Source organism: Agelaius phoeniceus, chromosome 18 (genome assembly GCF_051311805.1).
Source record: "Agelaius phoeniceus isolate bAgePho1 chromosome 18, bAgePho1.hap1, whole genome shotgun sequence".
Classification (NCBI taxonomy): domain Eukaryota; kingdom Metazoa; phylum Chordata; class Aves; order Passeriformes; family Icteridae; genus Agelaius; species Agelaius phoeniceus.
Window position 1 is genome coordinate 38,604 of NC_135282.1, and position 22,730 is coordinate 61,333.

At 46.3% G+C, this 22,730-nt stretch overlaps 1 protein-coding gene and 1 long non-coding RNA gene across 4 annotated transcripts in view; both read right to left on the bottom strand.

The window, feature by feature from the left end:
• Window positions 1-1,739: 1,739 nt before the first annotated feature.
• Window positions 1,740-6,357, bottom strand: LOC143695433 (uncharacterized). Its single transcript, XR_013184593.1, has 2 exons — window positions 4,984-6,357; window positions 1,740-3,120 (listed from the first exon to the last, which is right to left on the bottom strand). It is a non-coding gene; the product is annotated as an uncharacterized LOC143695433 (long non-coding RNA).
• A 2,639-nt stretch (window positions 6,358-8,996) lies between these two features.
• The window catches only part of MMP17 (matrix metallopeptidase 17), a 53,572-nt gene continuing 39,838 nt past the window's right edge, over window positions 8,997-22,730 (bottom strand). For all 3 annotated transcript variants that reach the window (XM_077187619.1, XM_077187620.1, XM_054645804.2), the window contains 7 exons: window positions 20,187-20,470; window positions 17,150-17,326; window positions 16,918-17,017; window positions 15,247-15,329; window positions 11,578-11,730; window positions 11,181-11,438; window positions 8,997-9,976 (listed from right to left, as the gene is read on the bottom strand). In XM_077187619.1, coding sequence (XP_077043734.1) covers window positions 9,651-9,976; window positions 11,181-11,438; window positions 11,578-11,730; window positions 15,247-15,329; window positions 16,918-17,017; window positions 17,150-17,326; window positions 20,187-20,470 — 1,381 coding nt within the window. In that variant the 3' untranslated portion in view covers window positions 8,997-9,650. The remainder of the gene's footprint in view (window positions 9,977-11,180; window positions 11,439-11,577; window positions 11,731-15,246; window positions 15,330-16,917; window positions 17,018-17,149; window positions 17,327-20,186; window positions 20,471-22,730) is intronic.

Sequence of the window (22,730 nt, forward strand, 5' to 3'; positions counted from 1 at the left end):
ATTTTTAAAGCTTTTCATTTTATTTTTCTAATTTAATTTTTTATTTACTTATTATTTTTAATTTTTCTATTTTTAAAGCTTTTCATTGTATTTTTCTAATTTTATTTTTTATTTAATTTTTATTTTTAATTTTTCTATTTTTAAAGCTTTTCATTGTATTTTTCTAATTTTTTTATTTACTTATTATTTTTAATTTTTCTAGTTTTAAAGCTTTTAATTTTATTTTTTTAATTTTATTTTTCTAATTTTATTTTTAATTTTTCTATTTTTAAAGCTTTTCATTTTATTTTTCTAATTTTATTTTTTATATAATTTTTCTTTTTAATTTTTCTATTTTTAAAGTTTTTCATTTTAATTTTCTAATTTTATTTTTTATTTACTTATTATTTTTAATTTTTCTATTTTTAAAGCTTATTTTATTTTTCTAACTTTATTTTTGTTTTAATTTTTAATTTTTCTATTTTTAAAGCATTTATTTTATTTTTCTTATTTTATTTTTAAGTTTTTATTTTTACTTTTTTTATTTTTAAAGCTTTTCATTTTATTTTTCTAATTTTATTTTAAATTTTTCTATTTTTAAAGCATATATTTTATTTTTCTTATTTTATTTTTTATTTAATTTTAATTTTTAATTTTTCTTTTTTAATGCACCTATTTTATTTTTTTATTATCTTTTTATTTAATTTTTATTTTTTATTTTTTTTATTTTTAGAGTTTGTATTTTATTTTTTTAATTTTTTTTTTTTAATTTTTCTATTTTTAAAGCTTTTTATTTTTTTTTATTTGGTGCTGCCCAGACCATCTCAAGCTGGTGATTGTGGTGGTGTTTGAGGGTCTTGCATTACAGCACTACCTTTTATGGAACTCTTACAGCACTTTACTGCACTTTACAGTTTTTTGGTTTTTTTTCATTTATTTTAAATTAATTTTGTTTTTTAAATTTTATTTAATTTTTATTTTTAAAGCATTTTATTACATTTTATTTGGTGCTGCCCAAACCTGCTGTAGTGCATTTTTATACTTTGCAATACTTTGAAGTAATTTTGTTTTGTATCCCCATATTTTTCCCAAATGGTTTATCCCACACTGTACCCCACTCCTTCTACCTGTGTTATCCCTCCCCCGGGATGAGATCATCCCCAAACCCCCACCCTGGCTCTCTGTCAATCACTCAGCCTCCCATCCCCTCCATGCAGAAGTTTCAGTCCAAATCATCGAGTGATGAGCCAGAGGCTGGGAGTCAGCCCCCCAAGCCTTGCCCCATACGCTGTCCTATATGTCTATCCCCCAGCATCCATCCCTTAGGGTCACTTAATGGTTGGTAAAATGTTATCTACTTTTGGTTTCCACCTCCCTTTAAATGTAACCTTGGCACATCTCCCGGGGCTCTCGGCAGGAGGCCCCCTGAGGTGCAGGAGCTCCTTTGGGACTCCTAATAAAGCCTTGGATTAACCCCTGCTGAGAGTCGGCCCTTTATCATCTACCAATGTCTCTGGTGTCTCTTCTGCTGCAAAGGCGCCCAGCCCAGGTGCCCTCAGTACCCTCGGGGCACAGGAAGTGTCTCCCCCCAGCCCAGGTGCCCTCGCTCTCAGCCCTGTCGGGGCTGCCCCCTCGGTGTCTGCCGACTCGGGACTGGCCGAGGGTTACTGAGAGGCTCGCACAAACCCGCTCGGCCGGTGATTGTGGTGGTGTTTGAGGGTCCCCAGGACAAGGGAAGAGACGAGAATCTTGACTACACCTTTCAGAAGGCTGAAATGTTATTTTATGGTCTCTATTATACTAAAAGAAAATGAGATATTAGAACTATACTAAAAGAGCAAGGAGACATCAGAAAGCTGGAAAGGAATGAATAATAAAAACCTGGGACTGCTCACAGCCCCGATGCAGCTGGACCGTGATTGGTCATCAATTAGAAACAATGCACAGGAGACCAATCCAAGATGCCCCTGTTGCTAAACCATCTCCAGCCCACATTCCACAGCCAGCAGATTGTTACTGGTTCCATTTCTGTTGAGGCTTCTCAGGAGAAAAGTCCCAGCAAAAGGATTTTCATCAAACACGTCAGTGCCAGGTGATGGCACAGGCAGCATCGGCTGGCCAAGGTCACTGTGTCATCCCTGCCAGCCCACGTGTCACAGCAAGGAGGAGAGAGTTCATCCTGTGCTCAGCCTGTGCTCACACAGCCCTGCCAAGGGACTGGCTGCCAAAACAGAGCCGTGCCATGCATGCCAGTGTCTGCACGGCAGAGAGAGGACATGAAAAGCCACTGAGGAAGCTGCCACCTCCTCCCTGAGCTCTGCCCTGCGGGCCAGGTCATGGGCAGCCACTTTGGGAAGGCTGCATTTGCTGCCCATCAGCTGCTCTGTGTCTGACAGGAATTGAAATAGCCCAGGTTTGGGTTGGTGCTGAGCAGAGGGCAGTGAGGAGAAAGGGAGAAGGCTGTGCTGCAGGGCAGGTGGATCCAGGCAGAGCCAATTTGGGGAGCAGCCTTGTCTAACAGCATTTCATTTTCCAGTGCTACTACATTACATTTCATTTTGCACTTCTGCTAGAACTGCATGTCAACAGGTTTCAAATATCCTCCTCAGTCCAGCAGCCTGCTTGAAAGCGCTGTGTCTTTATCAGACCATTGATGGTCCTTCTGAAATGTGAGTCTCACTGGCTGCATCCAAACCTTGTGCTTGAAGAGCATTCCTAATTAAAGCAGATTGGGCCTTTGGGGAAGAAGGGGCTGAAAAGCATTTCCTAAAGCATTTTCTACTCAAATTTCATTGTGAGGAAATACACCTGAAGGACGATGCAGGGATTAGGATTGAGACAAAGATGAGTTTGGTAGGTCAATTTTACTTTGAGAGCTTGAGAAGCACAGGAAGCCCAAGGTGATGATCCCAGAGGGTTGAACACAGAGGTTTCACCCTCCCAGATAATCAAGGGCCTTAACCTTAAAACCACTGCTCTCAGCAAGGAGCTGTCTCAACGCTGCATTAATGTCTTCTCCTCTTTGTGCATGAGATTGAAATCCCTCTTGGGGAAGAAGCTTATTCCAAGTAAATTCCAGTTTGGGTTTGGCAGCTCAAACACCTTGGCAAGGCCAGGACAAGTTCAGTGGTTCTCCCTGTCCTGAAAGAGAGGAGAAAAGGGAAGTTAAGCTCACTGCAGAATCAAAGACTCCTGCATTTCATCTTTTGGCTTGGATTGCTCACCATGGAGTTTTAGCCATAAAAAAAGGGGAGGTGGCACCAAATTGAATTAAAAAGTGCCCTGTCCCAGTGTTTTTATTCCAGACATTCAAAGGAAGCTCATTTTTCTTCTAGCATTCTTTCCCTAATTTTAGCAGAACCATTCTCATCCCAGACCCCACTCATCAGTTGTTTAATCCTTTGGCACTGGATCTGGACAAAGGAAGGGACACATCTGGGTCATGGGAAAGCATGGAGAGAAACCTTCCAAAACTGGACAGAGAAAAATGAAATGCAGGAAGACAGAGCCTGCAGACAGAGAAAAATGAAATGCAGGAAGACTTACCTGCAGCTGGTTGCTCTTTGTACTGGGCTTCCTTTAAAGGAATGGATTTGCTGCTAAACACATCTCAGGCTCAGATGTGACCAGGAGAAGGTGGGATGGAGATGAGGAGTCAGACAGGGAATAGCCAGGGAGATGCAGGGCCCAGGAACATCAAGGATGGAGAAGGAACAGGGATTGTTCTCCTTGTTTAGATCCATCAGTGCTGGGGGCTTGGGAAGCACATGACGGTACCAGAGAGATGCTGGGCAGGAGCAGGATAACTCCAGGATAAGCTGCTCCCACTCCAGGGCTGGGCCAGGGAAGGAGGGGAATTATTTCCCTCCCCTTTCCAGTGGGATGCAGGTGCTACCCCATGCAGAGGCAGGAAAACTGCCTTGCAATCAAGTACAAAACCTGCCTGGCAAGCCCAGGATGCCAGCAGCCATTTCTCCTGGATTTCCCGCTTACAGGCATTTTAAGCTTGCTTGGTCTCAAAAGCACCTTTTTTGCCAAGGGCATTCCCATTTCTTTTGGATCCTGAACAGAGGTTTGGAAAGCTGACTTTGATGAGGGAACTGTCTCCTATTTTGATCCGTGTTAACTTGGAGTTTCCCTTGGCACCAAAATCAGGGGGTGAACCCAACCCTTGAAGGGCCATAAGATCCTAACTATCCAATCCCCAATCCCCTCAGCATTGGCTTGTAGAACCTTCTCAGGGTTAATTTAGCAAACTTAAGGGTTTGGCAAGTTCAGGATCAAAACAACCAAAAAATTCGTGAAAAAGAAACTGAACTGAGGCTGGCTAAAAGCTGATGACTCATTACAACAATTCAGTGAAAAGGAAGCAGGATTGATCCTGTGAAAAACGCCAATCACTTGTTTTTAAAATTTTAAAAATTTAACAGTAATTAAATGGTTATAAAAATAGTAATACAATTAGAGTAATAATAATTTGGACAAATTAAATTAAATATGAGACAATAGAGACAAAGAGTTACGGACATCCGGGTACCTTTTCCCGGGCAGCACGAGCCCGAAAAAGGACCCCCATTAACAAAGGATTAACCCTTAAAAGCAATAGCCTGTTGCATAGTCATACACTTCATACATGATGCATAAACTCCATTCAAACACAGGATTCTGTCTGGTCATCATCAACTTCTTCCTCTGAATCCTAACAGCGCCTTGGAGGCGGGAAGAAGTTTGTTTCTTCTGATCAGAGGGCAATAAATTCTTTTTCTCTGAAAGATTTAGGTGTCCTGTGACTGCTATCTCGCTTCGAGTCCTTTCTTTAAAAAAAGTCTCCTACATAGCATAGTTTCTACTTTAACATTTTGTTATAACCTAAAACTATATTTAACACACTACTTAAGAGAATTAATACAGCATTACTTTCTAACAAAACACATATAATATTCATTTTAATATTTGAGAAAAGACAATCACAAAATACGCATTTTTCACATTTTCAATACTCACCAAGCCACCTGGCCAGAGTTCTGTGCCCACCGAGGACACAGCAACCAGCAGGGACCTTCCTCCCATTCTCCAGCACAGGCTTCTTCCCTCCACACGCAGGGAGCTGCAGCCACTCAGGGAACACCGACTTAGTCACAACAGGAGAGGCACAAGGATAATTTGGAACTCGTGACCTCAATGCCGCCCAGACCCAGGAGAAAGCACTTTTCCGATCAGACGGAGCGGGCTATTTCCCGTACCGTCCTCCCTTCTCCCTACCCAAGGCGCATGAGCACACTGCCGCAATCATTGCAAGGGCAAGTGAGTGCCGCCCTGAGCCGCCATCTTGGATGTGGCGTAAAAAGTGACCTTTTTTTGTCACCCCTTTCCCGTTTTCACCCCCTGCAGAGGCAGGAAAACTGCCTTGCAATCAAGTACAAAACCTGCCTGGCAAGCCCAGGATGCCAGCAGCCATTTCTCCTGGATTTCCTCTCCGCAATCTTTGGTACTGGCAGAAGCCACTCCCGGCCGAGCCACCATCTTTGTTGCGGTACCCTTAAACATCCCCCGCTCCTCACACAGGCGTTTCTCTTGCCGGCTGCCTCAACCCGGTCCCGACGCCGATCCCGCGCTCTCGGTGCCATTTTCTGCTGCTTTTCCCGGCGGGAGAAAACGGGTGGCGGGGTCAGCGGCACCGGAGCCCCGCGAACCGCGGCAGGGAGTGGCGGCGACGCCTCTGCCGGAGTCCTCCCGCGGCGCCATCTTGAGTGTGGCTGGAGCCCGACCCGGCTCAGGCAGGGTCCTGCTACGCGGGCGCTTCGCCGTCTTGAAATGGCAGCTCTGTCCCCTCCGCGCCTCCGCCGCCCGCCGAAACCGGCCCCGCCGCTGTCGTTCTTCCCAGCCACGGCCCCGCACGGCGGCCACTCAAGCCCGGCCACGCCCCTTTGCACCCCTAACTGTGCTTCACCGCTCCTCTCTGTGCACAGTACCGTTCTGTGCCCACAAGGTGGCAGCACCGCCCCCCTGCCCGGGCCGGGCTGGACGCACCTTGGGGCAGGCAGGGAACGGAGGCCGAAGCTGCCGGAGAGCCTTTTGTATTTATTCCCTTCAGCCCCAGCAGCTGTTCCTACGGTTTAAGGGCACTTGATTGGTTCATTCCTAGGTAAAAACGTTATAACATTGGTTTCAAAACGACTACGCATCTCTAGTCAGAATTTCCTACATTCCTGTATACAATAGAACGGATAGATTCTTTCCAAATGGTTTTAGAGATAAATTCCAATTCTTTGCCAATACCTATAAAAACGAAAAACTTGACAGGTTTTGGTGTTCTACACCCATCCCTCCGTGTGAATTTTCTGGCAGCTTTTGGTCCCTCTTGGGGGAGAGTAATCCAGCATGACCCCCCCCCCCCCATTCCCCACTCACCTGCTCCTCCATCACAGCCTGGTGTGACAGTGTTCACAGGAGTCTTAGGATGAGGGAAGAGACGAGGAGTTGACTCCATGTTTCAGAAGGCTTGATTTATTATTTTATTATGTATATTATATTAAAACTATACTAAAAGAATAAAAGAAAGGATTTCATCAGAAGCCTAGATAAGAATAGAAAAAGAAAGAATAATAACAAAGGCTTGTGTCTCGGACAGAGAGTCCAAGCCAGCTGACTGTGATTGGCCATTAATTAGAAACAACCGCATGAGACCAATCACAGATGCGCCTGTTGCATTCCACAGCAGCAGATAATCATTGTTTACATTTTGTTCCGGAGGCCTCTCAGCTTCTCAGGAGAAAAAATGCTAAGGAAAGGATTTTTCAGAAAATATCATGGCTACAGCCTGGCTCTCCCTCCTAGGGCCAAATCCCATCAAGTCAGCTACTTATCCTCTCCTAAGTGTGCTGGGATCCTCAAGTCTCCAGCTTCATCCTGAGTCCAAGACTCTGGATGTTATTATGAGTGGCACCTGGGTTAGAGAGAGGCAAAGCTACATGACATTTCTGTGAGTGCAGTAGATGAATCTCTGTGCTGTGAGACAAGTGAATGCCTCTGCTATGCCTGTGAAAAGCCTTGTAAAAAGATGCAGAACTCAAATCAACACTATTTCTCACCCTGCTGCCTTCAAAACACCCCACAATATCCCTTAACTGGGTACCCTGTTCACCCCCTCTTTCTCCTAGTCACAATCCTCACCTCATCTGAAGCCTCAATCTCAAACATCATCTTCGACACAGGGTAGATCTCTTTTGTGACACGATGAATCTGCTGAAAAACTCTGTTGTACTTGACACAACCTGTATTTTCAGGAAGTTGTGCTCCTCCTAAAAAAAACCTAAAAAAACAAAACAAAAAAAAACCCAAACAAGAACAAAACCAGAAATTATAAAATCACCTTAACACCCCTAAACACACAACCCTAAATCATGAACTTAAATACTCCCTGTGTTCAATGCTTTACAGTGTTTTCCAAATCTCTGTTGCTTTAGATACCCAAAAGCACCTACTGAAAACAAGCTGAGATAAGCTGAAAGAGCTTCTGCACTGAAATGAGAGGAGCTCTTATCCCAGCTGATCCCAGAGAGGGAATGAAGCCCCTTAGCAAAGGCTGGGGCTAATATACCCCTGACTGTGCCTGCCTCTCATTCCCAGGAAAAGCCCACCACCCCATTTAGAAACCCTTCAGCAAAAACGTTGCTGGAAAAGCAAAGCTGATGTCTGGTGACCTGGAGCTCCAGAGGATTGAGGGAAATATGGGGAACAAGCAGACAGTGAACAGCTTCCACTGCTTTTCGTTCCAATTGCTACTGCAAGTGTAGCTTCTTGGCAATTTCATGTCCAGCGTGACTCTTCCAAGCTCAACAGATGAACAATCGAGTGCTCCAGGACTGGAAAGAGGGGGTCTTCTGCTACTTGGCTACAGCTCCAAGAGGAATCTGTAACATGCTGACGTTTAGACTCAAGGACTAAAAGCTGTGTCTTCATGACTGAAGAGAAAGAAATGCAATGGGAATCAATCAGAGGAACTTCACATCTCCCACAGCCCCAGCAACCTCTGCTTGGCTCGACTGGCAGAGGTGGGATGGGGAGCTGCTCTGAACCACAGAGACAGCTTCACTCAGCAGAGGGAGCTGTATGCCAGAGATTCTTTTGCTTGTATGTTTTTAAAGGCTATTTAGTGGTTTAATGGGATGTTTCATTGAGTCATGACCCATAAAATCACATTATAGCACACCTGTGAGTGCTTGGGACAATTCAAAAATGCAAATAGCAGAGGGAAACTCAAGGTGACCCCCCTCTTTTTGTCAGGATGCAACTGTGCGCTTTTCCTGCCTTTCCTGCTGTGCCACAGAGGGCTTTGTGTTACACCTAGCACCAGGGCCACTGCAGCAGCCTTGGGTCCCGCAGTGACACTGTCTGCTCCGTGTCTCCCCGAGAAGCTGGCCTCGGCACGCCAGCAAAAGACATTTGTGCGGGAGCTTTGCAGAAGCAAGGCAGAGAAGACTGTGTCCCAGTGGTCTCCGCCCATGACAACAGCACCTTGACAACAGCAGACTCGAGGACCCTGGCTTCTTTGACATCTCATCCAAGTTTTCACTCACTATTTTCAAGGACTCTCAAATGCCCAAATCATACCACGGAAAATTGATAAACGGTGAGGAATAAATACAAACAGGAGCATCCTAAGGCAGCACTTGACCCTGGCTTCTGCCATTCCAAACTCCTGTCAGAGGCATCAAAAGGAATTTGAGCTGACCACACAGCATCTTCCCTGCTCCAGCCCATCGTGTGCAGCACGGCCAGGTATGGCAGAGTCACAAACAAATGCAATCTTGATTCCTCCCAAAACATAAGGCCAACCTGACACAGGATTTCTGTGAGACCAGGAGTTTGTGTGCACAGATTAGTCTGGGGCAGTGGTTGTAACTGCATCTCATTTGGCTGCACTGCCCTCATCCAGAGGCAAGGCTGCTACGAGCCTCAGCCGACAGTACCTTGCTGCAGGTATCAGGCTTGATGTGGCACAGGACCGGGAGATCTCCATGTAGGCGGCCAAGGTTTATTAGAGAAATTGTTAAATTACAATGACTCGTATACAAAGATAAGCTGCAGCGCCTTCTGAAAGGCAAAGGTGTTTCTGACCCATAGAAACTGATACAGGTTACCCAGACACCAGTGACTACAGCAGGCTTGACAGTAAATAATGATCACCTTGCAGTTAATCTTAGTGGAGTCACGGTTTCTTCTACCTAGTACATCCAATGGGATGTGTACATTGTCTCAGCACACAACTACCACCTCCTGCTGGCTGCCTTTCTGTCGCCATCTATCTCAGCAGCATCTCTTCTGTCCCCACTCCATCCCGGGAGCTCTCCCCTCCCTTGTTTGCTGTGTTTAAACATCCAGAGCAACACATCTCTATGAAGCATTTCTAAATTCAACATAAGGCTGCTCTTATCTTTAACCGGATGGGGGAATAAGAAGATGCAGAACTCAACTCTGTTATTAGACCTTTAAACTAAAATTAAGAAGAAAGAAAATCCCAAAACAAAATCACTGTTCATTTCTCATGGAGAATTCAAACCCTTCACTGGCATGTTCTTAGGAATGTTTTTTTTCTGCTTGCAACAATTAGCAATCACGGAGCTGTATCCCGGAGCACCATGGTGTTGATCTGCTGGTGAGATGAGCCGTCAGAGGGCCACACAGACCAGTGCTGCTGTCCACACAGCCAGCACGAGGCTGGCAGTCAGTCTCGGTATGGGGTGAGAGCGCAGGGATGGGGTGCCCGAGGTGCAGGAGCAGACCTCGTAACGGTTCTTCGAGCGGCTCTCGTCGTGCTGTCCCGGCTTGGAGCGCGCCCCAGTCCTGCTGCTCCCGGCTGCCTCGGGGGCGTCAGCCTGCATGTCATTGCACACCAGCCAGTCCCTGGCGATGGACTGTGGGTACCCGGGCTGCACCTCCAGATCACTGTCCAGCACCTTCCAGTACTCCTTGCCCTTGAAGAAGTAACTTGCACCTGCAAAGACACCAAAACCCAAACACGAGGTGAGTGGCGGTGGTTGGCGTCCCAGAGAAAGGTCAAAGGAGCACTTGGAGCAGCAGAGGAGCGTTCCCACCCCAGCTGAGGCCCAGGGAGCAGAGGCACATGAGATATCACTGCTTGTTGTCAATATCCCCTCTGGCTGCAGGAGGGATGCTCCAGAAGGGAAGGTAACTCTGTGCCTGAGCAGGATCTCTCACCTCAGCCAGGAGCCACCAGCAGTTGGAGGTGGATGGTGAGCTGTTGCCTCTTCTGTGCTGAGTCCTGGAGCAGCTATGTCTCCCAGTACTTGTGGGTGTGTAGGGTCGAGGCCCTGTGAACCCACAGCTGGACACATCATGCACTACTCTCCTTCTTGTAATCAGGCATGGTAAAGCTGGAGACCCCACTATTCATTAATGACTTGAGGTGTGTGCTGCTGACCCTGGGCTCAGAAAAATAACCTGAGCCTGACAGGACCCTGGGAACCTTCTGCTTTCACGTGCACTTTTTCCACTCTGAACTGGGAGGCTGTGAATTCTCTAAGCAGGCTCCATGCTCAGGAGGACTTCTACCTATGGGAATGTCACTCTCAATAGCTTTGGAAATTCAGCTTGAAAAGTCTCTGGAAGTAGCCTTCCTCTCTGCCTGGTTTAATGATTGCTAATACACTGTTAGGTCACCAGTAAATAAACCCTGGAAGTACCACTTTGTTGTGAGTGAATAGCTGATTGTGACAAAATTTTTGTGGTCTTTTCAGGGGAAAGAAACCACTGAGAAATCTCATCAGAAAATAAGTTATAACTCTGGGAAAACATCTTTAAAAGTATTTTCTGTCTGCATCCTCATATATGCACCTAAAAATCCAATGACAACAAGACCGGGGAGGACCAAATCAGCCCGTAATAGGATAAAAATCACTGCAAAACAGTGACATCGCATGTCAACTGTGTTCTTTTAACAAAGTGCAACAATTATCCCCCCACCTTATTTTTGGTGCCTGTTTAAAATTACAAAGTCCTCTAGTGAGCAGTATGGGGAGTTCTGGCTGGAATCACACCTCTCTCTTCAGCTTCCAGTCACCAGGAACATCCTGTGAGGGGCTCAGTGTTTGTGTTGGCAGGCAGGGTAGAAGGGGCTACAGCTCAATAGAGCACTGATTTTCTTTGCTGTGCTTTTTTAAACTGGCATATGGACTCACCATCTGACCACCTCATGGCATCATCTAAAGGGTTGGGTATTCCCTTCCACGGGATGGCCTCTGAAGGATAGCCGGGATCCATCCTCCGCTCATGGTCATCGTAGCACCAGTAGAGATTGTCCTTAAAGAAATAAGTCTTGTCACTGTGAGCCCAGGAGAAAGCAGCATCGATTCCTCCCGGGGGCAGGCCAAAGTCCGAAATGGGCCGTGGGTACCCTTCTTCCACATTGTTATCTTTGAAGACCCAGTATCTGTCTCCTGTGGAAAGGAAACAAGCACAGAATAAAATGACATGTGTTTCATAGCCTAAACTGGCAGTCGAGATGCTTAACATGTGGCACTGGTGTCTCCTGCCTACCACCGCATTCTATACCTCCAGCACCATGTTGGCTCTCACCTTTGAAGAAGACAATCTTGTGGTCGCTGGTTCTCTCGTAGACTGCGTCTAGGCTCTCCAGGTTGAGCGGCAAGCCCCGCCAGAAACGGTGAATCTGAGCCGGCTGGAGGGAGACCAAGTGCTTATTGCGAGTCAGTCTCCAGAAGTACTTGCCTGGAGGGATAGACTGGACATTACTGAACCACACTCAACCCACCTTCCCAGGGGGGTGAGTGTCAGGTGGGCAGCAGCAGCAGGAAGCAAAGCGTGTGAGATGGGAGCCATGATTTAGAGCCATCCTGCTTTCCAGCAGCAGCTGCAACTGCTTTCTATTTCTAGCAGTCATTAGAAGAAATCCCTTTCTTTTTTGGATTAAAATAATCCTCGGGACATTGCGCTGGAGCTGTTATACTCCTGGCCACAGCGTGAGGCTGTGCCGCTGAGCCGGGGCAGGAGAGAGGAGCCTTTCGTCTCCTCCCTCCCTCTCTGCTCAGGACCTCCTGCAAGCTGGTGGGACCAGGCACTGACAGCCTTAAGCAAGAACTTCCAAGAAAACATCCCTATTCCTCCTCTCCTGGAGCAGCCACAACTTCCTGCACACAAAATGTCCAGCTGCTTTTATGTTTGGAAATGTCTGGTATGTTACAGTGAAACACAGAAATACCAGATGGGTTGTTTTGTAATGAAGAAAAGAAGTGAGAAAATAAAGGAGGAGGAAAACATCTGAATAGATCTGGAAGGCTTTAGGTGGGGAAGGAGGCAGTTAAGGACTTTGATACCATCTAGAGCTGCAGGATACTAAGCAGAGACTGCAGTCCTGTGGAGCTTCCAGGATGAATGTGCTGGTGGTACCGGCAAATGCACTTCAACACCTGCAGCAGCACTGCCCCAGCTAGGAAAGAGTATTTTGGGGATTTCTGAAATATTTTGGATGGTGTAAAAGAAAACAGATTTATCCTTTGTGGGAAGGATGACAAACTTTTTCTTGCTGGAAGAGCCTTATATGGGATTTCCCGAGGAATCTTAATGCTTTTCAAGGACAACTCCAAACCCAACTCTGTGTTGGCTCTGGGATTCTCAGCCTTTTTGCAGCACATTTCATGCTGTGTTTTCTCCAGAGAGCTCCATGGAGCGATGTGAGCCAGAGCAAGATGTTTAGGAGGCAACTCTCAACTTTGTCTTCTATTTGTCATTGCCCGTTAGAAATTATTGCACATTATTTGCATCTGGTCTTGCATTAATTTCTTGCATGAAAGCAATAGAAAACAAAGATGCATCTTCAGATTTCTATGCCCCACACACTCAGTTTTTTCTCCAGAGCTGGCAGATTGTGACACCAGCTTTTAAAATTTTATGGAAATCAGGTCTTAGGGTAATAATGCAGGACACAAAATACTAACACTTTAACATCCACAGAGAGGGAATTTTACCCTAATTATAAGGATTTATATAATATTCTTGTTCTTCTGCTCCAGTTTGCATATTTACTCTATCTTACTGAAACATAAATTAATAATAAATTCCAATATGGTGGGAATTGCCATAATTACAGATCCTTTTAAGAATATAAAAAATCCCGAGGATTCAAATTTGGTGGCTATTTTACATCAATGGAAACAAATGTAATTAAAGATGATCTCTGCATCTGTAATTAGCAAGGCACTAGACAAGGTCAGATTTCCACCCTTTTAGCAAGAAATACAGCTCAACTTAATTCCCTCTTTAGCAGATCAACATCTGAACTTCCAAGTTCCCTGGGCTCATTTGAGACACAAAAGGAAGCCTCGATACTTTTGACATTTTGTCCCTTTGGAAATGATAGGCTCAGCATGTGAGCTGCTGCAGCAGGAAAACCTTAAATCTACCCCAAAAGTCAGGAATAAATAGCCTGAGCTGTTGGTGACTTTGGTTGGGTTTTTATAAGCTATCAGGAAGAAGAAAGAAAATAAAGCACTTAAGTAGCAAGGAATGCTAAATGAGACGGCCCCAGTCTGCCTGGGCTCATGATCTGCCATAGCCCAGCCTGCTCACCAAAAGTGCTGCTGTTGCATGGATGATCATCAGCCGAAGCCAGATCCATGGGAGAACTGCTGCCATTAGCATGCAGGAATAATTTAAAAACCAAAATCCTAACCCCGTATTTGTTTAAAAAGCTCAATTTAAACCCTCCTCTGAGCTGAAAAACTGAACACGATAAAAGCCAAGCGTGAGGTCCTGCTGCACCAAGATATGCACGATAAGTTGAGGCAATTGCTTTCTTTAATTTCAGTTAATTTTGAACCCAGCTGTGTTCCACGCTATCCAGACTTTGGGTGCCTTTGGCAAGACTGCTGCACACACCATGCAGACGCACACGCAGGCCAAAGGTGTTAAAAACTTCGGGAGTCTGTGGTGAAGCACCTACATCACAGCAAGTGGTGATTCCAAAGAGCAGAGAACCCACCGTTGCCTTCAAAACAACAAGCCTATGAGGTCTGGGGAGCTCCAGTCCTGGGGCCTTTGCAGTGGCTTCTTTCCATCTAGGAAACCAGCAGGACCAGCTCAGAATAAAATGTCTATCGAGGGACAAAGCTCAGCACTAGAGATTATTTACTCTGCCCCAGAGGTGACATCCCCTCTCCTTGGCGCACAGGACGGTTCGGGGGGCAACAATGGAGGCTGCAAGTAAAGTGCTGGAGGCAGACATGCAGCTGGTATCCACTGACCCTGTGCTCTTTACATCTGCTTTTTGGCCTGCAATAAATATCTCCAAAAATAGACACCGAGATGGATTTCTCTTTACTTCATCAGTTTTTCCCCTCAGAGGGACAGCCAGCCATTTATCCTGACACCAGTTCATGTCTTTGAGTTTCCCTTCTTAGCTGTAGCTTTTTGGAGCTGGCATCTGAACAAATAATGTTGTGGAACAGTCCCCATATTGTGCTTCCCTCAGGGCACAGGCAACACCAAATTCTCTGGAGCCCTTTTGCTGTTCTTGCCTGCGACCCAAGGCTCACGCTGTGATACCCAGATGCCAGGACGCTGCTGCTCATCCCTGGAGAAAATGCTTCTGCTTACCTGGTGGATGGCTTTGGGGTGGCCAAATGGTGGCTAGGGATGCAAAGAAACACCCATGGGCATTTTTACATCTTGGAAATGTGAGAAAGCAAGCCCAGAGAGTCCAGCCTACACAGGCTCTGCTCAGCTGAGAAGGTACCGATGGGATCCTCATCAACAGCTGGGCATCCTGGGAACACAGTGCCAGCAAGCGTTCGCTGGCACAAAACCAGATGGTCCTCATTTATGTACATACTGTCTTTGAGAGATGTACGGCAAGCAAAATTAGGGAAGGTGAAGCGTGGGAGGAAAGGAAAGGAAGGCTCGAGCTATCCAGAAAGAAAGCAGTGGAGTGTTGTTGCTGCTCTGCTTATCCTTGGTTCGACCTCAATTTTGACTTTTAGGTAGCACAATTATCAGATTTTAGTCCTTCACCGGGCAGTGCAGTGTGATGGATCGGAGTAAAAACTGCTGTGCTGGATTGTCATCAGTCCGGCCACACACTCAGGTATGAGATGCCTCCCTGGGTATGTGGGAGCAGGCCACAAACCCCAGCCAGCTCATCCTCACCACCCACTCCCATCCCACACTGTCCTGCCTCTGGTGCTGCCACATCAAAGCCACCGCAGGGTGGCACAGACCCCTGGTGCTCACCTTTGAAGAAGAAAGCCTCTCCCCGGATCTGGGCCACCGCATCGAAGTGCGTGTTACACCTGTTGGGCACGTCCCGCCTGAGCCTGTGGAGAGATGCCCAGGTGAGCAGGGCCCAGGCAGGCAGTGAGGGGCTGTGTCCCCCCCCCCGCCTCCTACCCCACAGACTGAATCACCCCTGCTCCTGGAGAAGACTAGAGGCTGTGCCCATCTGTCACACCTCATGCTCAAGCCCAGCCACGTGCACAAGGATTTCCAAGGCGAGCTCGGGCAAACCTCAGCCTGAAGACAGCTTGGGCTGACAACCCTGGGCCACGGGAAGCCGTTGCTGAGAGTCGAGCGAGGACATGCTCTACATTCACCAGCTCTGTAGCTGGTGAGAGCTGGCTTCCTGCTCCCAGTGGCACAGTGTGGCTTGGCCAGCTACCCCAGGGCAGCAGGACATGGAAATCAGCCAAGCAGCCTCTCACTCCAGCAGCTCAGGATGCCACTGCTCCAGGGCTAAGCTCCAAACTGCCAGTGAGAGGTGACTGAGCTGCAAAGCAGAAAGCAGCTGAGCTTAAACAGAGGGACCTGGAGGAGACATATGATGTCCAGTGAAATCTACCTGGTGAAAGCCACCTGGCAAGTGGCAGCTGAGATATTGAGCTGCTTTAACAAGGTGGATGGGGAAGGCACAGAGTATGAAGAACTGAGAGAGCTACAAAGCCCACGTAAGAAATGATGACTGATGGAGGAACGATGAGAGGATGCTGGGAACATGCACGGAAAAGCTCCTGTGGATGACAAGGAGGCATGAATCTATTCTACAGATAGAAAAATTTTGCTGGGCTGCCAGCACCAGTTTCTTTCCTCTTTGACCACAAAATGACAGACGTGGAGGCAAACCCCATCTACTCTCCCAGAATACAAGGCAGGAACAAGGGAATGACATGAGCAAGTTTCCTGCTGCTCTTGCTGCTGGTATGAGATGGTGGCCTCTTACGACAGCAGGGAGAAAGGCTCTCTTATATCTAGGTCTAAACGTGGCCATAAGGAGCCTGGTGGACAAGCGCCTTTAGAAGCTACGTGTGGAGAAATGTAACTAATGGCACTCAGCATGTTCAAACAAAAGGCGCACGAGGTGAAGGTGACCTGCTCCATCTCTGCCGCTCTCAACTGGGGGGCTTTTGGTGTCTGGCAAAAATGTGTGACCATCACCTCCTGCCTTTTTGTTCAGTGTCCCTTCTTCTCTTAACTGTCCTGCTGTCTTGGTCAACATTTATTAATGAGCTATGTCCTGCACTTCCCTTAATGAGGCCATGCTGGTTGCTTGATGACACATGTAAGCAGCCCTTTGCCAATGTTAACCTGCATTGGAGTCAGGCTATCAGTCCACTTGTTCCAATATTCACGCCCTCAGGTACATTAGGCAGTTGCTCACTGTGGAACAATTTAGGTAAGTTATACTTCTGCAATTCAGGATACTGCTGAGGAAGTTTGCTTAAAATTCCAGCAAGGATGAATTTACCTAAGGGTGATGGTGACAACTTTCCACTAATATGAATAAAAAAAACTGAGTTTTAGCAAAATATCCAGAGAGAAATACCAAAGCCAGAGTGAGCAGGAAAGATATGGATGAAGCAGAACTTCACTACTACACATCCTTTGCAGGAAAGGAAGAATTTGACTTACGGGACAGTGGAGCGGTTCTCTGGCAGCTCTGGCAGGATTGGATGATCATCTGTTTTGCTTACTTCAGGCTTGGCTGTGGGGGACACAGATTCCCTGACTCCTGTGTAGAAAAAAAGCAATAAGAGGGAACACCATCCTTCTTGCCAGCACCACTCACCCCAGAGAACAGCTATTCCAGTGTGTCCTACCATGGCAGGAACAGGCTGTAGCCAGTTGAGGGACACAAACTTACCATAGAGTTGCCAGATCCGGACTTTGTCCTCGTAAGGCAGGTCGTACTTCAGAGGATCTCCCACTGGACCTTGGTAGTAGGGTCTCATGATAGACTCTATGGCAGAGATGTGGGTCAAGCCGATGGCATGGCCAAACTCATGGACAGCTACAGCAAATAGGTCCATCCCATGAGTGTCTGGAGATAAGGATAAAATTGAAATAATAGTCACTGAGTGCTGAGAGTAATTGGAGGATTTGGGTGGGCTGCAGGGGCAGTAAGAGAAAGTGTAGGTTTATCTTGAATAAACTGGAAAGAAGAGCTTTGGAATAGGTCAAGTTTAAAAAAATTTTCTTTTTCCAGATAGAGAATGGGGTGGATCATATGAAAATGGAAAGCAAGCCAGACTTCAGCCTACATCAGCCCGGGTATCACCCCTCTAATTTCCAAATCACTGTCGGCACCTGAGAAAAAAAAGGGCTGAGACAGCAACCACATCAGAACCATTTGCTGAGTGGCACTGCAGAAGCTGGGCCAGAGCAGTCACTCCCTGCATCTCATGCCTGCTGCAGCTGCTGACACAGCTTTTGCATTGCCCAAAATACCAGATTTCTGCAGCCACCAGCCAGGAGCTCGTCACATCCTGTGACAATGAGCCAAGACATGAGCCGAGGAGCTGGGGAGTGCCGGCAGTGCCTGCCTGCCCGCAGGGCTTTCCTTGCCTGGCCTTGCACGATGCTGCCCCGGCCAAATCCATCCCTCAGCCTTCCTGTATGCACACAAGTGCAGGAATGTTCATCTGCTTACCGACCACCAACCTGCTCATCTCACTGGTGCCCTGACACACGTAGGTGACTGTGTCCAGCTTGTTTTTAGAGGATTTACCATCTTCTCCTGTTACACATCCTGTGCTGCAGCTCTTGTGTCTGCCGCCTTTGGCAAACACTTTGATCCTCACACACCACAATGGGCGTTAGGGAGACATTGTTGAACATCAATACCTCAAGGCTTTGATGACTTTTTTCCTTCAGTCTGGGCTATCTCTACTATATTCTCTTTCCCCAAATTTCCCTATTTGCAATCCAACCCCCAGTGCCTCACACCACACCCACATATAGACCAATCCTATCTCCAGAGCCTGAGACACTCATGTAAGGGGTTAATGCTCATTTCCAAACATACGCCACTGCTACCAAAGCAAAGGAGGAGCTGCTCCCAGCTGTAGGGGACTGAGACTGCTTGGTGCACTCCCACCACCCAGCTCTAGACAGGCTGGGCCGCATGTCCATGTAATTGCTGCCCCTCTCTGCACAGCAATGTCCTGCAGAGAGATACCAGAGGGCAGCAATGATTTTAAGTGTGGTTCTTATGAAGATCATGATGTCAAGTATTGTAATAAAGAAGCAATGAGTTGGAAAGATCCCTGTGGAGCTCAGGGGAGTGTCACGTTCCCTGAGAAAGACTGGAGATAAAAGAGATGGCTTCTTTGCCATCTGCGATGGCTACTATTTTGCACAAAAGTAGCTGATCCTGCCTAGCCCTTAGTGCTCCTCACCAGGCTCAGGGTGCCAGAGCAGGGAGGAGATAGTCTTTGCAGAATTTTGCCTTTTCCTTCATGACTATTATTTACAAGGTCTGTAACCAGGTGAGATTTTTATAACCTGTGCTGTTTTCCCTGGCACTAAGAGAGAACAAGACATATGCTCTCTGACATTTTAATGCCAGACTGACAACCTTGGGGATATTTTTATATCACCTACCAAGTTGTTTTTGAATCAGTAGAGAGAACAAAATAAATAAAAGATGAAGCTCAGATAGCTCTAAGATCTTCAAAATAGAGGGCAGCTTTTTGCTGGCAGGCTCATCCCCTCATCTCTTGGTGGAGCTCGGAGGGGCACCCCTGTGGGAGTGCTGGCTCTGAGCTCGCTCCTTCATCGGAGTTTGTTTCACAATGAGCACTCCCAACCACTAGCTGCAAAACTGACTCCATCACTAACACATTCCCTCTGGCAATCTACTGACCACAGTGCTTGTCTCTGCCCTGTATGTCTGCAGATCAAAACTGCTGCTTTTTTTTTCCTTCCTGATAAGAGCCATCAGCTGGGGCTAGGAACATGAAACAAGGAGCATGAAACAAGAAGCAGGTATAATTCTCAAGGATCAGCCTGTCCAGACCTTTAACCTTCATCTCAAGACCTCTTCCAGCACTCTCGGTGAGCCCTTCTGCCCATGAACACTCAGGGGGATGGATGCAGGTCAGCTGGTGGGCTTGTATTAGCTTGATTCAGAGAAGACAGGTTTAAACAAAGTCATTAAGCTGAGGCAGCAGGATCCCACTAGGAGGCTGGTGGAGGAGGTGGAACGAGAAATAAATTAGCAGCTGGTGGCTGCAGAGAAGACATTCTGTCAAAACATGCCTGACACAAAGGCTCGGGACCTGATCCCCACAGATGGTTTTGCAACTGAGGAACACTTGCCTCTGATATTCCCTCTGCTAATTAAAATTCTGCTTTGGCCAGATGAGATGAAGATAAAAAAGAAAAGAACTGCAACTTGTAACCATCCTGATGCTAGGTAATAGACAGGAGATGTCAGGAAAAAACTAGGCCTTTTTCCCAGCACAACACAGAGCCCTTTATATGTAGGTCAGCTAACAGTATACTTTAAAAATAGGGAACTGGGACATGTGGCAGTGAAGGCACCCAAAAGGTGTCAAAGTCAGAGAATGCAGTCCCCATTCAAGAGCTCCAGTAGCCGCATACCCAACCTGCAACCTTCCAGGTCTCAGAAGAGACGGGGACTGTGGTTGGGCAATGGGGAGCTCTGCAATTGCTGGCAGGATAAGGAGAAATATGAGATGCCATTGAGGCTTCCAGGAACATAAGAGTGTCCTCAACACTGCCTGGGTTGATTTTGCTAGCAAGAGCAATCAGATGACTTCAGGGATCCTGAAGCCTAGGGTGAAGGTGTGGCAGAGGCTAAACCACTCCAGCCACCCGAGCGGAAGAGAAAATCGTGAGCCCTTGTGCTTGGCTGCAGCTCTCCCACCCTGACCTACCTGATGATCGGAAGGTCCAATATTCGTCATCGTCAAAATGAGTGTCCCCTGCTGTGTGATGGTCTCCGGGGAAAAAAGCATGTGCCACCGTCCCACCAGGCCCGTCAAAGGGATAGCCGTCATTGTGATCTGCTTTGGAGAAGTCTATCTGGATGTCAGCATTGTTTCCGGCCACTTCGTGGAAATTCAGCGGAGTGATGTCACTCCAGACCTTCAGGGCATAGTACATCAGGGCTCGGACAGTGTCGTGGCCCAGGTGGGACTCTTTTGGGAAGGTGCGAACTCTGAAACAAAGAGGGCAAAAAAGAGGATGGGTCAGTAGCATGAAAGATCTCCAAGAACAAACAGAACTGGTTCTGCAGGTGCCTGGTGCCTCAGAGCCACAGTGAGGACTTCAGAGCTTTTTGCGGTTTTGGGCTGAGCTGGAATGGAATAAAAGTCAATGTTTCCCATTGAAAGGTCAATGTATAACCCAACTTTGAAAAAGAATTCCTAATATTGTTGATTTAATAGAGGAGATGAAAAGACAAAGATGCAACGAGGCACCTTGGCTTCTAAAGGAGTACATTTAGATAATCTTTCATTGGCGATTTTGACAAAAATATACGCACTTTCCAAGCACATGTACTGCTGATTGAGTAATTATTGACAAGAGCCTGTTTGGATGCCTTCTGGCCAGGTCTACCCCTATAATAACAGATACTTTTTTGTGCACCAGCACACCATCCAAAGTGTTTTCATGATTTGACAGATTTTTAAAGGCTGAAGCAACAATTATGACCACATCACTTACCCTGCTACATAACACGGCTGTGACAGCATCACTTGGTACCACACCACTTCCCATCACCAGCGGGCAGTGATGACCTGACTACACTTCACGAGATAATTACAAGCACCAGAAGGGGAAGTCACGCCACTCAAGCTCTTCTTGAATAGTGATCTGAGTGCTGGGAGACAGCACGGGTGTGAAAAGTAGGGAGCAACTTGCTTGCTGAGGTTGTGAACACATACCACACCCTCAAGAGACAGGCAGCCCAAAGCAGGCACCACCTTTGGGCCAGGGCAAGACTAGTCAGGGTTGAATCTCTGATTGAGGAAAAAAGGGCTTATGAAAATAAGCAGAAATCTCACTAGCAGTTCCTCTGAAGCACTTGGGATGCTTATCCTTGAGGCAGTGGGAATGAGTGGATGAATCGGGAAAAACACATCGTAACCAAATGAGAAAAAATCATTCGTACCTTTGCCTTTGCTATCCCTTGACTCTTTGGGCAAAGAAAAACCTTATTGACTAATCTAAATGAGTTACATGCATTTAACACCAGATGATTGTAGGACTTCAAAGAAAACACATTTGTAAAGGAGACAGCACAGAGGTACAAACAGTATTAGCATGGGATTAGAAAAAACAGTTTTCAAGGCAATTTTTAATTTATAGAAGAGATTATGCCCAGATGTAATCCTCTACAGTACAGAGATAAAGGCCACCTGGATTCCAGATATTCATTAACTAGCTGTCTCCATCTTTCAGAACACTCCTCAGAACCTAGGTAAACCCTTTGCTGCTTTAATTTCTACTGAGTAAGTCATTATACATGTAACACACACCATGTTTAGCCTAGGAATTATGACCTTTCTCCAGGATCATAGTGCCGAAGGCACAGAGTCACATTTAGGGACATTATCTGCTCTTTCCTTCCCAAGCCCTGCTCACCATGTGAACTATTTTCCTTTCCTTTTCTTTCCAGCTGTAGAATGAGGATAATAAATCAGATCTCCCTTGTAAAAGGATGGTGGATAAAAAGCCCTGTCTAAAGAAACAAATATTATTAATATTCATCCCAGAATATTAAAAGATCTGACTCCAGAAGCATTAGATTAAGGCAGAAGCAGGATCAATACCTATTTTACTTCTTCCAAAAAGTCCTACACCTCTGAGCTGATCCACATTTTATTCATATGCTGCAGGTGTAAGTGGAAAGTCCCTTATCCTTGATTCATTATCATTGTCATTTTTTAAGAGAATCCCATCAGGGTTTTTTAATTCAGCATCTGATTTGATTGCTAGAACTCTGCTAATTGTTTTCAATGAGATTAGGAAAAGACTATTATGATGATAGGATGTTTGTTGGCCTTGCATCACCCAATTCGACTGAAAAGGAAGAACATTTCTAACAGCATGCAGATAAAAAACCTTCCTCCTACCTTAAATTATTATTAGTAGTAATAGTAGTAGTAGTAAATGGTGTTTAGGTTTCCAGTGAAGAGAAACACTCCTTCTTGGATGTAAATCCCTTCTGACATTCCTCTTACAGAACTCGGAACTTTGGCAAAAGCCTGATGTGAGTAATTGGAGAGAAAGCTCTCTGTTCCAGACAGCCTCTGCCAGCCAGAGGGAGGGTGATGACAACCGGACTGCTCAGTCCCTTCAGCCACCCCACCAACACTTCTCTAAGCTGTAGGCTCAGTCACATCCTGCTGCAAATCACACTCTGGGACATCCTGAGGAGTGTCTATCCCTGTGGCAGATGGGGCTGCAGGAGG